At 38.1% G+C, this 20,944-nt stretch overlaps 1 protein-coding gene and 1 pseudogene across 4 annotated transcripts in view; both read left to right on the top strand.

The window, feature by feature from the left end:
* The window catches only part of EML4 (EMAP like 4), a 164,389-nt gene that overhangs the window by 115,160 nt on the left and 28,285 nt on the right, over window positions 1-20,944 (top strand). For all 4 annotated transcript variants that reach the window (XM_028497090.2, XM_007112185.3, XM_028497091.2 and 1 more), the window contains 7 exons: window positions 1,243-1,338; window positions 7,282-7,416; window positions 7,532-7,667; window positions 16,817-16,968; window positions 18,056-18,181; window positions 18,500-18,631; window positions 19,351-19,418. In XM_028497090.2, the coding sequence (XP_028352891.1) occupies window positions 1,243-1,338; window positions 7,282-7,416; window positions 7,532-7,667; window positions 16,817-16,968; window positions 18,056-18,181; window positions 18,500-18,631; window positions 19,351-19,418 (845 nt within the window). The remainder of the gene's footprint in view (window positions 1-1,242; window positions 1,339-7,281; window positions 7,417-7,531; window positions 7,668-16,816; window positions 16,969-18,055; window positions 18,182-18,499; window positions 18,632-19,350; window positions 19,419-20,944) is intronic.
* LOC102983459 (transcription initiation factor TFIID subunit 10-like) lies at window positions 3,882-4,973 on the top strand (annotated as a pseudogene).

Consider the following 20,944-nt stretch of genomic DNA (forward strand, 5'->3'; position numbering starts at 1 on the left):
GGCATGTGGGATCTTCCCGGACCGGGGCACGAACCCGTGTCCCCTGCATCGGCAGGCGGACGCGCAACCACTGCGCCACCAGGGAAGCCCTAGGATCGTAATTTTTAATTTCAATTATAAATATACCTCCAGATTTTATTGGGCCTCATTCATGTTTTAGGATATATTTATGTATTCATATTATCTCTTCAGTTCCTGTCAGCAGCTATATTCTGGATTATGGGTGTTTTGTGGGACATGGAGGAGCAAGGGACATTTTTAGAGCAGAAAGATCAATTTGGGTGGATATAGGAACTTTACTAGCTTGCAGGCACTGAATGTCAAGGGGTATAATGAGTCAGGAATTGGGAGAAAGGCATTTAGAAAAGGAGATCAGAGGACAGAAGGGAAATACTTTTACTACCTTTTTTACCCCCCAAAATTTCTGTAGCAGGAACTGTTATCATCTTGTTGATACCATTGTTACAGGGTTAAGACTATCTTGGATTGCCTCACACTCTGACTTTTCCTCATTTAGGTAATCATTCCAATACAGGATAAAAGAAAGATAAAGAGGAAAGTAAGCTCTGACCTTCCTCGGTACCTCTCACTTATCACCACAATATTTCTTTGTTCCATAGACATCATAAGGCATATACTACAAATGCTACTAGAAGAAAAATAATCTCTTAGTATCATCCACAGTTCTTTTTCTTAAACTGGGAGGCATTAGTTATGTTTTTATCTTGTTTATTCATGTTAATGTAAACCAGGTATATCATGGAAAACAAATTGGCAAACCTTAAAGTAGCCATTAATTTTAGCTTGTTCTATCAAACTACCAAAGTTTAGGAGCAAAGTTATAAAATTATAAACATTTCACATCTACCTCAAAGGAAAATACTTTAAATGCAGTCAGACTACTTTAAAGCAGAAAATACTTTAAGATGCAGAAGGGACTAGGGTATCCTCCAAATTAATTACTTGCTATCTCTGAATAATAAAAGTGGCTAGATAGCAAGTGGAGATCAACTTAGGGAAAAAAATTAGAAATGGAAAATAAATTTTTAAGACTTTTTATTATATTTCTGAAGAAAATACAGTCTTAGTAAATAGTATATTCATTATATTTCAAGGAACCATGAGTTTAAAGGATTTTGGATTATCTTAAACTTGGCAGTTTTAGTAATATGGTATTTCTTTTTAGAAAGTCAGCCTTATCTGAAAATTTTTAAATGCCTATTTAAATTGACTTTTCTTTAGGATTCAGGTGTTCATTTATGTGTCATCGATGACTCCAATGAGCATATGCTTACTGTATGGGATTGGCAGAAGAAATCAAAAGGAGCAGAAATAAAGGTAAAAACATTTTAATTGGGTATTATCTTTTAGAATACATTATTTGTTTTGTAAATCCTTGGAAGTATATTGCATATCCTTAGGTTTCAAGAAAGCACCAGCTGGCCAAATTCATCAAATTTATTGATTTGTCATTATTCGTATGGTAGTCAGTTTTAAGATACAGTAGTCAAGCAGCTTCAACCACTTTCAGTGATAGTTCAGACACATTGTACTACTGAAATGCCAAAGCAGTTGGATGTGTAATCTCAAAGTTAAGACTGTATACTCTACTTGGCTGCTTCTTCTTTAACAAAATATGTTATTTTTTTCAATCTTTAAAGATTAAAAAATCTAAAGGAAAAATTCAACTTTTGGAATATGGCTGACATAACTGAAAAGCATATATAATGATAAGTTTTTTGGTTATGTTTATGGGGATTATTAAATAAAATGCTACAGCCTTTATAGTTGCTCTAGAATAGTGTTAATCCTTTCGTTTAGAGCAGGCTATAACTTGTAAGAGAGGAATGAGGTTAGCATTGCAACTGCATTCATATGGCTCAGAAATGTCCTCCTTCTGACAGGCTTTCAAAGGGATTCAAAGCGACAGGATGGCTTAAAAAAATTTTTTTTAATTTATTTAATTAATTAATTTATTTTTGGCTGTGTTAGGTCTTCGTTGCTGCGCGTGGGCTTTCTCTAGTTGCGTCGAGCGGGGGCTACTCTTCGTTGTGGTGCGCGGCTTCTCATTGCGGTGGCTTCTCTTGTTGCGGAGCACAGGCTCTAGAGCACAAGTTCCGTAGTTGTGGCATTCGGGCTTAGCTGCTCCACGGCATGTGGGATCTCCCCGGACCGGGGATCGAACCCATGTCCCCTGCATTGGCAGGTGGATTCTTAACCTCTGTGCCACCAGGGAAGCCCTGACAGGATGGCTTTTAAAAGCCTATGACATATTTGCTATACTCTTAAATAACATCACATTCCTCTTCAATTGTGCTCTCTCTTAGTTTTGTGTAAGCTTCAAGCTTTCAGCTTGTTGGATGAAAAGAGGTTATTTCTTTTAAATAGTATAAGTTAATCTTTTGAAAGTAGTATAGTAGATTTGATTGTACTTGAAAGGAATATAAGGTGTCAGGAAACCTCAGACTTTAAAAAACATAAATGAAGATAGATTGTCTTTCAGCCATCATTCAGAGTAATTTAACATTGAAACATAGGGAAGTTACACCGAAGTGAAATATGTGAATTTTGGTCCTTTGTAGGAAAGGCTACCAGATGAAGTCTTATGGTTTTCCTCCTAGTGGCCACTCGAGGATCTTCTTTCCAGAACCTTTGGTGTTGGTGTTCCTGAGAGTTATATCCCATGTCTTCTGTTGATATCGTATGCTGCTTCTGTTGCTCCCATGGCCTTGGTTACTACCTGCCATGTCCCACATCAGCTGACTCCAGCCCAGAGTAACAAGAGCAATTCTTGTTGCCTGCTGGACATCTTTATTTGAATGCCCCATCCCACAAGTCACAAGCAATGTGTCCAAATCTGTACTAATCATATTTGTTTAGCCCCCAACCAGTTTGCCTCTCGGTGACTAGCATCACATTCCACTTAGTTGCTCAAGCTGGAAACTTGGGCATCATTCATGATTCCTTTTCCCTCACTTTCACACCCAGTCAGTCAGCAAGTTCACTCAACTCTGTATCCCAAATATCTATATTAGAACTCTTTCACTGCAAAAGACTTCAAAACAGCTAAAGCAAATTTAACGAGAGTTTATTGATTCACGTTTAGGGAGTTAAAAGAAAACCTCTAGTAAAGGTCAGAGGGAGATTTTGCCTCAGGAATGATTTGATTCAGGGACTAGATCACTGATTCTCTGTCACCCCTCTTAGCTTCTCCCTGTGTGTTAACTTTATTCTTCTGTAGATAAGCTCTGTCCTGGCTTATGTCACAAGGCTTGGGGATTTAATACATTACTTGTTAATTTATGTAAATTTAAAATTCAGTAAGGCAACTTCAAAACCTTATTGACAGATATTAAAGAAGACCTAAATAATTGGAGGATTATACAGTAGTAATGGATAGAAGCCGGTATCGTAAAGATGTTAGTTCTCTGCATATTGGTCTATACATTCAACATAGTCAAAATCCCAGCATGATATTTATAGACATTGACAAGCTGAATATATGTGGAAATATGAATCGGTAAGAATAGACAAAATCACCAAGGTTGGTGAGGGTGTAACTTAACTGGAACTCTCGTATACTGCTGCTAGTCATGTAAATTGGTACAGCCCTTTTGGAAAACTGTTTGGTATTACCTAGTAAAGTTGAACACATGCATATGCATGCATACCTTCTGACCCATCCTGTTCCACTTCTAGGTATAAACCCAAAAGAAGTATATACATGTGTTAACCAAAAAACAAGTAATCAAAAATAAAAGAAAAAATTACTCAAATGCCCATCAATAAGAGAATGGATATATCAATAATGTGGTCTTTCCATACAAAGGAATACTATACAGCAATTAGAATGAACAAATTACAATATATGCACCAACATTTGTGGATCTCACAAATGTAATGTTGATGAAATGAGCTAGACACAGAGGAATACCTTCTGTATTTTTCCATTTAAATAAAACAAGACAGGTTCGCCGCCTCTCCTACCGGCCCGATGAGCTGCAGCGGCTCCGGCGTGGACCCCGAGGCGGCGCCGGCCTCGGCCTCGGGCCTGGCACCCATGGTCTCGGCCCGCGCCGTGCTGCCCGCCGGCGTCGCTTCGGAGAACAAGGCCAGCCCCGTGGGGACAGCTGGGGGGCCTGGGGCTGGAGCCGCGGCAGTGGGCACGGGAGCCGTGGCAGCGCGGGTTGGCTCCGGTGACGGCGGGCGGCACGGCGCCCCCGGAGGGGGCCATGTCTAACGGGATTTACGTGGTGCCAAGCGCGGCCAACGGAGACGTGAAGCCGGTGGTGTCCAGCACGCCTCTGGTGGACTTTCTGATGCAGCTGGAGGATTACACGCCTACGATCCCCGATGCAGTGACTGGTTACTACTTGAACCATGCTGGCTTTGAGGCCTCGGACCCACGCATAATTTGGCTCATCTCCCTAGCTGCCCAGAAATTCATCTCAGATATTGCCAACGATGCCCTACAGCACTGCAAAATGAAGGGCACAGCCTCTGGCAGTTCCCGAAGCAAGAGCAAGGACCGCAAGTACACTCTTAACCATGGAGGACTTGACTCCTGCCCTCAGCGAGTATGGCATCAATGTGAAGAAGCTGCACTACTTCACCTGAGCCACCCAATCTAAATGTACTTGTCCGTCCCCTTGTCCCCACACCAGCCTGTTTTCATAATAAACTTTATTGTGACAGGCAGGGCTGATCCCTCCCATGCTGGGAGACACCGTGTGGCAAGTGAAAAAAAATAAATAAAAATTAAAAATAAATAAATAAATAAAACAGACAAAGCTAATCTTTGCTGCTGCAAATGAGGATCATGGTTACTTCAGCAGTGGGAGGGGATAGTGAGTAGAAAAGGGATCTGGGGTGTTTCTGGGATGTTAGTAATGTTCTTTTTCTTGCTTTAGATGCTGTACAGAGGTGTGTTCAATTTGTGAAAACTTATCAAGCTATGTACTTAGGATTTGTGAGCTTTTCTGATTATATAGTATACATCAATAAAAAGTTAAAATATCCTGTAAGGCCACACTCATACCCAAAGTGATTTATTTTCATAGATTATTCAGCTTATATCTTGAATATCTTACCACTGGAACCATGGGTTTGTATACTTGGGAATATTTGTAGTTAGCTTTATAATCCTTGATTAATCAGTTTGGCATAAGATCCAACTGTTGAGTAGTTTTGATTTTTTCCAAGTGAAAACTAAGGACTGTTGAATCAGTTTTTAAAACCTGGAAGAGAGGTGACTAATTTTGCTTTGTTATCAACACATTATCTTTTCCTTTTTCTTCTTTTTTCCTTCCAGTTTTATTGAAATATAATTGACATACGGCCCTGTATAAGTTTAAGGTATACAGCTTAATGATTTGGCTTACATTTGTCATGAAATGATTATCACAATAAGTTTTGTGAACATCCATCATCTCATATAGATAGAAAATTAAAGAAATAGAAAAAAAATCTTTTTCCTTGTGGTAAGAATTCTTGGGATTTACTCTTTACAAGTTTCATATATAATATTCAGCAGTGTTAATAATATTTATTATGTTGTACATTACATCCCTAGTAGTGTACTTTTATATATATTTATTTTTTTTATTGAGGTGTAGTTGATTTACAATGATGTGTTAGTTTCAGGTGTACAGCAAAGTGATTCAAGTTATACATATGTATACACACACATACATATATATACACACAATATATATTCTTTTTCAGATTATTTTCTCATATAGTAATTACAAAATATATAGTTCCCTGTGCTATACAGTAGGTCCTTGTTGTTTATCTATTTTACATGTAGTAGTGTGTATATATTACTCCCAAATTCCTAATTTGCCCCTCCTCCAACCTTTCCCCTTTGATAACCATAAGTTTGTTTTCTATGTCTGTGAGTCTGTTTATGTTTTGTAAATAAGTTCATTTGTATCATTTTTTTAGATTCCACATATAAGTGATAGCATATGATATTTGTCTTTTTCTGTCTGACTTCACTTAGTATGATAATCTCTAGGTCCATCCATGTTGCTACAAATGGCATTATTTCATTTTTTTATGGCTGAGCAATATTCCATTGTATTTATGTACCACGTCTTCTTTATCCACTCATCTGTTGATGGACATTAGGTTGCTTCTATGTCTTGGCTGTTGTAAATAGTGCTGAAGTGAACATTGGGGTGCATGTATCTTTTCAAATTATGGTTTTCTCTGGGTATATGCCCAGGAGTGGGATTGCAGGATCGTATGGTAGTTCTAGTTTTACTTTTTTAAGGAACCTCCATACTGTTCTCCGTAGTGGTTGTACCTGTTTACATTCCCACCAACAGTGTAGGAGGGTTCCTTTTTCTCTACACCCTCTTCAGCATTAATTATTTGTAGACTTTTTGATGATGACCATTCCGATTGGTGTGAGGTGATACCTCATTGTGGTTTTGATTTGCATTTCTCTAATAATTAGCGATGTTAAACGTCTTTTCATGTGGCCTTTGGCCATCTGTGTGTCTTCTTTGGAGAAATGTCTGTTTCTCTTTTGCCCATTTTTTGATTTGCTTGTTTGTTTTTTTTTTTATACTGAGCTATATGGGCTATTTGTATATTTTGGAGACTAATCCCTTGTCGGTTGCATCATTTACTAATATTTTCTCCCATTCTGTGGGTTGTCTTCTCGTTCTGTTTATGGTTTCCTTTCTGTGCAAAAGCTTTTAAGTTTAATGAGGTCCCTTTCCTAGGTTTTTTTGAGGAAGGAGCATAAAAGCTCTTTGTTTTTTGTTTTTTCATTCTGTAGGAATCAGTAGTGACCATTCTGTATCTACTTTTTACGTCTTCAGCATGGGGATGAATCTCTAAATCAGTAATATTTTCCTGAATGAACGGTCAGTAGTATAGTACAAATAAAGATAAGACTGGTTTGTTTTTTTAAGACCAAAATGGCAATGTCTTTAAGGCAGCATGTACATTGCTCTTTCATTTGCTAGTTTTAGCGTACTTTTCCTTGAATGTGCAAGAAATGAAAACAACCTAAAACTAATTCGTGTAAATGTCTTCCTAGTGCAGAGTTATTATATATGGATAGCATAAAAGATGATATAATAGGATAAGGACATCAAATTTAAATCATTCTAAAAATCTATTATTAAAATTTTTCAGGAAAATAGAACTTTGAAGAAAAGGCATTTCCTTAAAAATTTTCCCTATCTTTGATTATCAGTACTGTAATTGGTACTTAATGGAGATAAGGATATACATTAATCTAAAGCTTTATTTCTCTTTCCACAGACAACAAATGAAGTTGTTTTGGCTGTGGAATTCCATCCAACAGATGCAAATACCATAATAACCTGTGGTAAATCTCACATTTTTTTCTGGACCTGGAGTGGCAATTCACTAACAAGAAAACAGGGAGTTTTTGGGGTAAGGACCAGAATGTTATAACTTCATTATAAAACCTTAATTTTTTTAATTGTTGAGTAAGCATAAAGTCATCATGCCAAAGGGAAAACTGAAAATTCTCATTGTTTCATTGTAGAAATACGAAAAACCAAAATTTGTGCAGTGTTTGACATTCTTGGGGAATGGAGATGTTCTTACTGGAGACTCAGGTGGAGTCATACTTATATGGAGCAAAACTACTGTAGAACCCACACCTGGGAAAGGGCCTAAAGGTACAGTATTCTCATATGGAAGTCATTCCTTTCAGTTTGCACATATTGCTATCGCAGTCCCATTTCTTACCCAGACCAGGAGAGAGAGAGCTGCAGGGAGACTGTATGAGAGTCACCAACATACATTTTGTTTTTAAGGTTCTTCATGATAGTCTTTTTTTTAATCAAATTATTTACTCATTTATTAAGCATATGTAACCTATATTTGACTACACTGTACCTTTCCTTCCAGGAGGTTAATACAAAATAATTAGAGATTATACAGATACATGTTAATTTAAACACCGTAAAGATTAAGAGAGAAGTCATCCCAATCTTCAGTATTTTGTGAAGCCTTCACAGAAGAAATGATATTTCTGTTAAGCCATAATGAATGTGCAACACTACAAAAGATTTGGAACTTTGATCCCAGTTAGGGATCAGTGTAAGTTCAGGGAGAAAGATGGTTATGAACATGAAGCATCCAGGATAGTGTGAATAAACTTGTCATGTGTTAACAAAAACGAGACAGCCAGCATGAAGGAAATACAGTTTTTAAAAATAGTAGTGAATTGCAGTTCCTCTTATCAATTTAAACTAATATATACTAAGCCAATGAAAATTCAAATAGGGATTAAAGATACAGATTTTCCGAGTTATCCACAAGAATCCTAAAAACTGGTTGAGTTCACCATGGAAGAGAAAAGAGCTGTGAGACCAAGGATCCTTAGTCCCACAGTTAGATGACCAGAAAAGAGCCTACAAGGGTTACAGAAGTGAGATTTTTTTTAAAAAGTTAGCAAGATAGAACTTTTTATTTAGTGCCTGAACAAGGAAGCAGAGAATTCCCAGGAGTTTCAGTGTTATAGGGAGATCAAGACGAATAAGAACCAAGGAAAGACCAAAGGAGCTTGCAATTTCAATAGAACATTAAGGCCGTAGAACAGCTAAGTATAGAATAGCCAGTTTTTAAATTTTGGGCTTCCCTGGTGGCGCAGTGGTTAAGAATCGGCCTGCCAATGCAGGGGACACGGTTTCGGGCCCTGGTCCGGGAAGATCCCACATGCTGAGGAGCAACTAAGCCCGTGCACCACAACTACTGAGCCTGAGTTCTAGAGCCCCTGCTCCGCAACAAGAGAGGCCACCGCAATGAGAAGCCCGTGCACCACAACGAAGAGTAGCCCCCACTCACCACAGCTAGAGGAAGCCCGTGCGCAGCAACAAAGACCCAATGCAGCCAAAAATAAATAAATAAATGTATTTAAAATAATAATAAAAGTGGAGAATTTTGAGAATCCCAGTTGAAAATGGAATGGAAGGCAAAGTTACTAGAATCACTCCACAACAAGAGAAGCCACCGCAATGAGAAGGCCGTGCACCACAGCGAAGAGTAGCCCCCACTCACCACAGCTAGAGGAAGCCCGTGCGCAGCAACAAAGACCCAATGCAGCCAAAAATAAATAAATAAATGTATTTAAAATAATAATAAAAGTGGAGAATTTTGAGAATCCCAGTTGAAAATGGAATGGAAGGCAAAGTTACTAGAATCAATCAGTAGTCTTTTTAAGGTTGCCTAAAACCTGAGAGTAAACTGGGTATTGTGGTGGAAAAAAGACTAAAAATCTTAGAGAGAGAGATGAGAATAACTGGTTTTGGGCATAAGAAGAAAGATTTTATCCTTGAAAAAGAGTAATAGCCTACATTCTATCCCGAGATCTTATGTGGCTAAATGGTGGAGGTCATGCAGGATGACATTGCTCTCAGTAAAAGTGGCTCCCTGTTAAAAAAAAATTGAAGTTTTTATTGTTAATGGATAATATAAGAATAGTAATATAGTAAAATATCACATAATCAGACTCCATTACTTCAGAATTCTACTTGTTGGAATTGGAATCCAGCTGAAACCTTGACTTGCCGATGGAAATTGGATTTATTATAATAAATGAATACTAAAACCAAAGACCTACAAATTTAGAGATAGCATTTTCTAAATAATTAGTGATTAAAATTATCCATATCAACTCACAAAAGGATGGTTCCAAGGACCTTTTCTTAACAGCTGTTGGTTAACATAGTTATCTGTAATATAGAAAGATAATCCCAATTACTACATTTGTGGTACGTTTCCTCCCTTTCTCTTCTCCTTTTCCCAACATAGCAACAGACTGTAGGTTTCACTCTCCTGGGCTGGGTCTGGAGATGCAATATGTGTAGGAACAGTGTGTATGGCCATATGGTAAAATGGGAGAGGAGAGATAGAAAGAATAACTCATAGTTAGTCCCCTTGTTCTTTTTCTTTTTCTCACTACAACTCCTCTTCCCAGCCCCAGTAGTGGGCCTTGGAATTCATTCAGCTTTACCTCAAATTGGTTTTCCTCAAAAACACAGATAGGGGCTTCCCTGGTGGCGCAGTGGTTGCGCGTCCGCCTGCCGATGCAGGGGAACCGGGTTCACGCCCCGGTATGGGAGGATCCCACATGCCGCGGAGCGGCTGGGCCCGTGAGCCATGCCCGCTGAGCCTGCGCGTCCGGAGCCTGCGCCCCACAACGGGAGAGGCCACAGCAGTGAGAGGCCCGCGTACCGCAAAAAAAAAAAAAACAAAACACAGATATATTTTATCCTCAAGTCCCATTTGCACCCAAATATACAGGTCCACTTTGCCCTTTTCTATGGTAGATGGAAAAAATTAGAGGAAAAACATTGAAAATAGTCTTTTTTCATATACACACTACTATATGTAAAATAGATAATCAACAAGGACCTACTGTATAGCACATGGAACTCTATTATTCTGTAATAACCTATGTGGGAAAAGAATCTGAAAAAGAATGGGTATATGTATCACTGAATCACTTTGCTGTACACCTGAAAGTAACACAACATTGTAAATCAACTATACTCCAATATAAAATAAAAATTAAATTTTTTAAAAAATAGCCTTTTTTCAATCTCATTTTTCCTTTCTGTTTAAGGACAATAAAACCGAAAAAATATCCAGAGAACCATATACTTCCTTCAAAGTAGAAGGTTATGAGAGGAAAATTACAGACCTTGTTCTAAAATCAGTAGTCTGGGAGCAGAGAGAGATTCTTTATTAGCGTAACAGGTGGTAGCAGTAGAAAGAAAACTAGCTAGGCCGGTCAGTCTCTGAGTTCCACAAAAAAAAAAGCAGGGGGGAGAAAGAAAAAGGAGGTGACAGGGAACCAACCTGAGGTTCCTGAGACATTTCCCCTGGGGATTTTTTTTATATCTGTGACATCACTTTATTCTACTTCACACCCCTTTTCCATGCATAAAAACTAAGAATTGAAGACATTTATTAATTAGCCCAGAGTCTGCAGAGCTAGCAGTTGAAATGGGTTCTCTGATTTCAGTTTGATGATCTTCCAAGTATTTCACTGTCATCCTTAGTGTAAGCAAGTGGCCATATGTGCAGTTGGAGGCATCACAGTGGATGGACACCAAATTCCCTCCAGTACTAACACCTGGCCTGAGCGCTGTAGCCAGTGTAAAGTAGATCACCAGTTTATGATAAAAGGAGATAACTCAGGAACAGCCAGATGGAAAAAATGCACAGGGCAAGGCCTGGGAAAAGGGCCCGCCAAGAGCCTACATGCCCTCCCCAGATGCACCACTCTCCCCGAATCCCCATGTGTTCACCAACCCAGAAGCTCCTGGTTGAGGATTCTTAAGAAAAAAGAAAGAACAGTATTATTAGTTGCCCTCCCTACTTACCTCTCTTTTCTTTTTCCTGGGCACATTTTTTTCAGTATCAGAAATGCCAGGAACAGTATTATATTATCAAAACGGACTTAAATTGTTGACATGCTATCCTACCACTCTGAGCAGAGTTTGGGTATAAATGCACCCTTCATTAGCCTTAACGTGTGAGGTGAGAGGCAGGGAGAGGTTCAGAAGTTGTTTTTATTTTGGTTTTTATCTGAAAAACTTGTGGCTTAGCCTTTGTGCAGAGAAAATCTGCATATGCACGAACAGAAAACAGAAAATCTAATCTTGTAAACTGCTGGGCACTTGAAATTTGCTACATGATTGACCCTATTTTGGGCAAACTTGCTGAGAATTTTGTTTTCTTCCTTTATATTTGGGGTTTTGAGGTATGTAAATACGTCTGGAAAGGATTGGGTGAGTTTAGTGAAATAAATGTGTAAGGCCAGATCTATCATAGTTTCCATTTTTAAATTCTTGCCCCAAATTTCAGTAGATTGATCCAGTTTGCATATTCCCTAATATGATATTTCTGTACCCATGGCGGTCTTTATCAACCAAAATTTGACTGTACTGTGATATTGCATCTGAAAAAGGGACTTTGGGGGATTGCAGAAGTATAATTTCACAGCTAATCCTTTTATTCTAGTAAATAGGAGACAAACCAAAACTGTGTTTTATGCCTCATAAGGAGCTCTCTCGCTTCCAAAACATTTTTTCCTTACCTTAAGTGTAATTTAACAGGAGTCTTCAAAGTAATTAGTATTTTCTGTTCTCTTTTTTTTTTTTCCAGTTTTATAACATTTTTAATGTATAACCTTGTCTAGCTTAAGGTGTACAACATAATGACTTGATGTTCGTATATATTGCAAAATGATTACCAAAATAAGTTTAGTTAACATCCATCACCTCACAGTTTTTTTTTCTTGTGATGAGAACGTTTAAGATCTGCTCCCTTAGCAACTTTCAAATATACATTACCGTATTGTAAACAGTAGTCACCATCTTTGCGTTAAATTTCTAAGTTTGTACCTTTTGACTACCTTCACCCATTTCTTCTACCCACCTCCCCCGCCTCTGACAACCACCAGTCTATTCTGTTTCTGTGAGTTTATTTTTTTTTGATGCTACATATAAGTTAGATCATATGTTGATAGCATTTGTCTTTCTCTCTGAGTTTTTGCACTTAGCATAATGTCTTCACAGTCTATTCATGTTGCATATGGCAGGATTTCCCTCTTTTTTATTCCATTGTATATATATATATACCACATTTCCTTTATCCATTCATCCATCTATGGACACTTAGGTTGTTTCAGTATTTTCTATTTCTTATGTGGGTATAAGGTATTTGTTATTTCCTACATACAGGAAATAGTTCAGAATTTTTCTTATATGAAATAATTCATAATTCTTTAAGTGCAGGGGAAGTTGAGAGTATCAATACCACCGTTAAAATGTTCACTATTCTGAAATCTTTGCCAAGTTTCTTTAAGAAACTAAGAAACACTACCATTTTACCTGATCTCCGAATAATCAACATGGACCCATTTGCGCGTTGCTAAGAATATAACATAAATTTCAAAGTCTCCCTGATATTTGATTCTGTAGTTAAACAGGCACAGAAAGCCCTCCAAAGGATCTTTATTTGGCAGTCAAGGTAAACTTGCTTTTTACGGAAGCTTGTTTCTGCTAGAGTTGAGAAGAAAGGGGGGATTTGCAAGTAAGCTTGGATACACTTAGCCATGATAGTGCCTGGAGGTACAATAGGTTTTTAATACAAGGATAATTATTTTTCTTGGCAGGTATTTCAGACATTATTTGGCTTAAATTAAAGTGTCAGAAATATAGACCCATGAGAAGGAAATCTTGGATTATAAATTATTTTGTGGGTAAATACTATCTAAAGCAAGCTTTGGTAACTTGTTTAAATTTAAAGCACAGACATATTTTTAGCTAAATTAATATAGGTTCTCCTTAGGCAATAACTATCCTGGGGTAGTAGGAGGTAGAAAGTGGGTATCTCACCGTGTTGATTACTTATATAGGGTATTTTTATTCTTGATGAAGCATTTGTTCTTCAGTTTTTCTATTTTCTAAGATTCCATTTTTCTAGGAAGATCTTAAGTGTTTAACAAGGTATTTGTCATGTTTAGAAGTAGGGAAAACTGAATTAAAAATAGAGAAACTGTATTTCACTTTCCTGCATTCTGATAGAGAGCTATGAAATGCCACACCTCTGCGTTTGTAATTTCTTACATGGTACCGTGGTACTTTCAGATTACTCTCGTTAATTTGACCATGCATGAGAAAAATAAGCCCTTTGCCCCCACTTTTTTTTTTTTTTTTTGGTGGTACGCGGGCCTCTCACTGTTGTGGCCTCTCCCTTTGCGGGGCACAGGCTCCGGACGCGCAGGCTCAGCGGCCATAGCTCACGGGCCCAGCCTTTCCGCGGCACGTGGGATCTTCCCAGACCGGGGCACGAACCCGTGTCCCCTGCATCCGCAGGCATATTCTCAACCACTGCGCCACCAGGGAAGCCCTGCCCCCACTTTTTTCCCCACTTTTAAATGCCCAAATAAAGCCAGCAATACTCAGAAAATTCACATCTCTCAGATGTTCTTTCTCTCTTGGTCACATTAGAGCTATGATAGATAATTGGCTGGCTATCCTGCTGGGCACAGTTGTGTTGTTCAATGTTTAAAGTATTTTTAGGTGATGAATGTTGATGTGAGCTGAGGCAGTTGACCTGAATAGCAAGTCTGTTGGAGTTCTGCTCCTAGCTTTGCTGAATCAGGCAAGCCCTACTCCAAAGTAGGCAAGCCCATTCCTTTCTCCCTGCCAAATATACCCATCTATTAAGTATTTGTACCACTAGCAGCCTCACACTGAGTAATTTTGAGAGTCAGCTGTAGCATAATTTTTTTTAGGATACCAAAACTCTACAAATTTTAATTTTAACAATGTAATGGCAGCTCAAACAGACGAGTAAAAATGAACAATCTCAATAACAGGTTTACTGAGATACGCTTCACATACCATAAAATTCACCCTTCTAAAATGTACAATTCAGTGATTTTTAATATATTCACAGAGTTGTGCAATCATCACCACTAACTTCAGAATATTTTCATCATCCCAAAAAGAAACACTGTGCCCATTAGGAGTCACTTCCCATTCCTCTCTCTCCTCAGTCCCTGGCAACTGTTTGTCGCTTTTGGTATCTCTGAATTTGCCTGTGTGGGACAGTTCATATAAATGGAATCATGGAATATGTGGTCTTTTGTGACCAGCTTCTTTCAGTCGAACCTTAATGTTTTCAAGGTTCATCCATGTTATAGCATGTATTAGTACCTCATTGCTTTTTGTGGCTGAATAATACATTTTGTTTATCCATTTAAAGTTGACGAACAATTTTATTAGAAAATGAACAATTTTTTTGCAGGTTTTTGAGGTATAATTGACATATAACATTGTGTAAGTTTAAGGTATACAACAAAATGATTTGATACATATTTTTTTTAATTTTTTTTTTTTACAATTCACATTTTTTTAATACATTTATTTTTTTAATTTAGAATTGGCTGTGTTGGGTCTTCGTTGCGGTCCGTGGGCTTCTCATTGTGGTGGCTTCTCTTGTTGCGGAGCACGGGCTCTAGGTGCATGGGCTTCAGTAGTTGTGGCATGTGGGCTCAGTGGTTGTGGCACGTGGGCTCAGTAGTTTTGGCTCACAGGCTCTAGAGTGCGGGCTCAATAGTTGTGGCACTCGGGCTTAGTTGCTCCGCGGCATGTGGGATCTTCCCAGACCAGGGATCAAACCTGTGTCCCCTGCACTGGCAGGCGGATTCTTAACCACTGCGCCACCAGGGAAGTCCCCGATATATGTATATATTTTTAAATGATTGCCACAATAAGTTTAGTTAGCATCCATCACCTCATATAGTAGAGGTTTTTCTCTTGTTCTGAGAACTTTTATGATGCACACTACCTTAGCAACGTTTTTCAAATGTACAATACAGTATTGTTAACTGTAGTCACCATGCTGTGCATTAAATTCCCAAAACTTATTTATCTTATAACTGGAAATTTGTACCTTTAACCACCTTCACCCATTTCCCCACTGAACTTTTTTTTTTAATTTATTTTTAATTTATTTATTTTTGGCTGTGTCGGGTCTTCGTTGCTGCACACGGGCTTTCTCTAGTTGCAGCGAGTGGAGGCTACTCTTCATTGCGATGAGCGGGCTTCTCACTGCGGTGGCTTCTCTTGTTGTGGAGCACGGGCTCTAGGTGCGCGGGCTCAGTAGTTGTGGCGCACGGGCCTAGTCGCTCCGCATCATGTGGGATCTTCCCGGGCCAGGGATCGAACCTTTGTCCCCTGCATTGGCAGGTGGATTCTTATCCACTGTGCCACCGGGGAAGCCCCCCACTGAACAATTTTTAAACTTGTAATTTTTTTCATTTCCAAGGGATCTAAGGTGTATTTATTAACTGACTTTGGTCATACTTAAACCAGGTTCTACCTTGCCATTTTGAACCTGGTAACTAATTCTGCAAGCTGTCATCTTCTAAAAAGTTTTTCTCTTACTCTAGTAGCTTCACTAGCTGAATGAAGAGTTTCTCTGAGTAAGGCATCATGAAATCTTATGTTCACCTTTAAGAAAGAGGCTCTGATTATATTTTCGTACCTGCCTTGTCCCTTCCTGAGTATTTGTGAAGTGCTGAGAGCATACAAGAAAACTGGGCTGTCATTCAGATATCACATTGGTGTGGCTGGATCAGTTTTTAAAATACTTTTCTGGTTGGTCAAAAGCCACTGCTGCAAGCTGCCAGTGCCTCTTCTGCCCCACACCTTCCCCAGTATCTCAGCAAAAGGGGTTATTATCCCTGACAGAGCAGAAGTCCTCCAGTTTAGCAGTGGTTAAATGTTAAATATTATGACTGTTGCCTCGAGAGGAAATGAAGGCTTTTTTTGCAAACGTAAAAGAACATTGAGTAAAGAGACTCGAGTCCTAGTCACAGCTTTGTCACTAGCTAACTGTGTGGTATTGGCTAAGCCAATTCTATACCTATGTCCTTAGTTCTAAAATCAGAAGAGTAATAATACCTACCCTAACTACCCTGTAAGATGATTATAAAAGGTAGTAAAGTTCTGAGGCTAATATACCCTCTGTTGTCTGTGGAATTATCACTGCTTTAGCCTACCTTTTTGTAAGAATGTATTTTGAAATATTTTCAGAGTACCTGATTATTGACATAAATGCAAAAGATTGTATTAAAGCTTTACTACCTGCCTTGCAGAAGACTTGCTGAAAATAGGTTTTTGATTGTTGAGTCATTCAGCAATCACTCTACAGTTCTGCTAAAGTTTTCTTCCAAAAAGACTCTAAAATCTGATGGAAAATGTTATCACTCATGTTTTTATTTTACTCCTCATCATATTAGGTGTTTATCAGATCAGCAGACAAATCAAAGCTCATGATGGCAGTGTGTTCACACTTTGTCAGATGAGAAATGGTATGTTATTAACTGGAGGCGGGAAAGACAGAAAAATAATTCTGTGGGATCATGATCTGAATCCTGAAAGAGAAATAGAGGTAAGGATGAAAACGGAACATAAAAATTTTTAAATATTAAACCCTCTAAACTCATGTCTTTTGTCCCACATTGAGATAACTTACACTTTTCTGGGAAATTTGGTGCACATTCTTGTCATTTCATTCCCTCAAAATAAACAAAAACAAAAAAGGACTATTCACTGAACAAAATAGTTTGAAAGAATAAGAAAAATCAGCAGAATAATTAACTTATTTATTTCTGAGACTATTTCTTTAGTGACCCAAAAATATAACCATATAAACTTAAAATTTAACAGACATTCGTTGAAAACTATATCCTACTCCAAGGTATACAAAATGACCAGTTTAATTTTAAAACTTGAAAATAATAATAATGGGCTTAATGATAATTGCTATTTATCTATGTATGTGTCTGCTTCATTGCATGAACCAAGTGTATCCATAAAACCTGACAGGTATTATTTGCTCAGTGAAAGTTTGTTAATTGAACTGAGATCTCCGGAAGTGAAATGGGTTAAGAATAGTATTTTAGTCAATGATTGCCAGAGCAAAGGCAATTCACTCAGTTTAATATTGCTTCTGTTTGTTGGTGACTTAAATTTTGAATTTATGCTCAGTCTTTTCTACTCATAACATGCTTTGTAGACAAAATCTTCTCTAAAAAAGAGGATTCTGATAGTACTGCTCTTGGGTTTCATTTCCAAGAAGATATATCCCCATATTATAGATAAAGAAATTTGTCTCAGGCTAAATGACTTACCCAAAATAATATAACCAGTAAGTAACAAAACCAGATCACAGTCTTCATGTGATCTATCAGAACTTATTCCTTTATCCCCTACTCCTAATCCTTAACTCTTGAAATCATATAAAAATATGAATTTAAAATTGAACCAAAGAATGTTGTTAATGCATTATAACTTCTGTGTAATAAAATGTAATTGTCTGAACAAATAATTTATTAGTATAAGATTACCTTATTACTTTCAAATTTGGAATTCTGTCATTTATTACCACATAATTGCATACAGCTATAACTGCGGTCTTCAGGTAGTAATTAATGCATGTTAGTATGTGTATGGTGACTTTACAAATTTTTTTTTAGGTTCCTGATCAGTATGGAACAATCAGAGCTGTAGCAGAAGGAAAGGCAGATCAATTTTTGGTAGGCACATCACGAAACTTTATTTTACGGGGAACATTTAATGATGGCTTCCAAATAGAAGTACAGGTAAGCTGTATGATTTTAACCATTAACTGGGTTTTTTTTTTTTTTTTTTTTTTTTTTTTTTTGGTGGTATGTGGGCCTCCCTCTGTTGTGGCCTCTCCCGTTGCGGAGCACAGGCTCCGGACGCGCAGGCTCAGCGGCCATGGCTCACGGGCCCAGCCGCTCCGCGGCATGTGGGATCCTCCCAGAGCGGGGCGCGAACCCAGTTCCCCTGCATCGGCAGGCGGACGCGCAACCACTGCGCCACCAGGGAAGCCCCTAACTGAGTATTTTTGATGATACCTTTTGTTTCTTATAACAATGGGTGTATTTCATTTTCAGGGTCATACTGATGAGCTTTGGGGTCTTGCCACACATCCCTTCAAAGATTTGCTCTTGACATGTGCTCAGGACAGACAGGTGTGCATGTGGAACTCGGTGGAACACAGGCTGGAATGGACCAGGCTCGTAGATGTGAGTAAAGCAGAATGTGATTATAATCTCCCCACAGAATCTCCCTAAAATGGCAGATGGTAGCAGCAAAGCAAATAGGACTCAGCATTGGTTAAAACCAAGTGTATTTCTATAGTTCAGTAAAGGGGAAGGGGTAGAGGGAGAGTGTTTAGTCACAAAGTACATGAACCCACTCCAAAGTAGCAAATTAACAGGACAGAAGCTCAGTTTTTCTGTCAGGTTCAGTAGTAAAAATAAAAAATATTTCACATCTTTATGGAGTATTAATTGTTATGGATATGTTTGGGTCTCTGATGGTGGTGCAGTTGGGTTCAGTAAGTACTGCCCACTAACAGATTCTGCTCTCTTCTTTTTGAGTTGGTCTCTTACTGTGTTTTCTCCCTACCCCACTCAGATATCCACCTTTTCTAGCCTAAAAGGTGTATAGACGTTCTTTGCAGACTCTAAAGAACTGTACAAATGTTTGTTATTATCGTTCCACTGCCTAGCCACAAGCCGGTGGTCCTTCCTGCTCACCACTCTGCCAGCATGTCCCCTTCCTGCTCTGAAATCCTTTTTCCTCTTAAGTCCATGTGGTATTACCATTGGCTACAGTAAAGTTGATTGAGATTCCATGTTTATGTGAAACAAGTTATTTTCAAATATGTTTTGCCACTATTCCCATAGATCTAGGGAGACTTTCTCATGTACTCCCCAACAGTTGTCTGTCTCTCTTCTAGGAACCAGGACACTGTGCAGATTTTCATCCAAGTGGCACAGTGGTGGCCATAGGAACGCACTCAGGCAGGTAGGGTCTTTAAGGGAAATGTGAGCTGAGTAATCTAAGCGGTGGGATGTTTAACCATTATTCAGGAATGTTCTCTATCTGATCTGGAAAATTAATCTTTTAAGTGGCACAATTTCATGCTTTTTCTTTTCTGTTATGTATACTCATTTAATCATTCAGTAATTATTTGAGCACCTACCATTTGTTAGACACTATTGTGGATGTTCAGGCTACATCAGAGTGCAAAGCAAAAATCCCTGCCCTTGTGGAGCCCACATTTTAGTGTGTGTCAGGGGTGGAGGCAGAATGAAAAATAAGCATTATAACTAATTAAGTTAGCAAATGAAGAGCTATGGTGGGGGAGGGTTGAGCATAGGAAGAGGGAACTGGAAGGGGTGCAGTTGCAAAACGATAAATAGGGAGGTCAGAATAGTCTTCATTAAGGAAGGTGACAGTTCAGCAGACTTGACCTCCTTTGTGAAATTTTCTGTGGTATCGAAAATTTCTCTCCTCGTTATCTTTTAGCGAAGGAAATTGAACCTGAAATAACCCAGTTGAGCTTTTGTATGTGCTATCGCTTTTTTCTTTTTTAAATGCTACACAGGTAGATAATAAAGGTATGTTTCCTGAAATCGTTATTAATTACTTATCTTTGCAGACATTGTATAGTACCTTTCCAAGGTTATTAGGTAATATATATTTATTATCTGTATTTTTTAACTGAGTCCTTTTTATTGCCTCTGCTGGTAAGTAGCCCTCATCACAAATCACTTAATTTCTTTTTTAAAGAGGCAGAGAAAAAAGATAAAGTCAATTTTCAAAAGTTAAGCCCATAGAAAATATGGAATGCTGACTTCTAATAAGGTGAAAATATTGTGAACACACTTATATAAATATTTTTATTTATGTAACAAATATTTCAAATCAGCCAGTTTATTTAATTCTAACTAAATTTAACAATGTAGAGTTTTTTTGTAGCAAGTTTTCCCCTTTGGCTGTTGGATACAAATTAATACCTTTAGAAAGTCAAAACATAATTCAAAATCCTCCTCATATACAGTGCTCAGAATCATGGAAAAACAGATCTTTAAGGTAAAGATAAACTTTGAAATGTGGACATGTAACTAGAGGTTCTATTTGAGTGGTTCTGAAATAGTGGAATTTTAGAATTAGGCTGCTTGGGAGAGTAATTGGTGATAACTTGCAAATATAGATGGCTTTACTATCTCAGATTTCCCCAAAATACATGTCAGTAATAGATTATTACTTAGACTTGGACTAAACAGGCATATGACAGGTCAGGTCTATTTTGGGGGCAGCTGAACAAATAGCACAAATGCTAAAATCAATGAAATAGTAAGAATAAGAGCTACCATGTATTCAGTATCTGATGACAGACCTTGTACTAAATTCTTTTCATATAGTACTTTAAGTCTTCACAAGAATGCAATAAAATGTTCATTAATATCTCCTTTGCTCGAACAGGAAACCAAGATCCATAGAGGTTCAATCACTTGTGATTGAGCTGGGATTTAACTCAGGTTCTA

The sequence above is a fragment of the Physeter macrocephalus genome, chromosome 12 (genome assembly GCF_002837175.3).
Source record: "Physeter macrocephalus isolate SW-GA chromosome 12, ASM283717v5, whole genome shotgun sequence".
Classification (NCBI taxonomy): Eukaryota; Metazoa; Chordata; class Mammalia; order Artiodactyla; family Physeteridae; genus Physeter; species Physeter macrocephalus.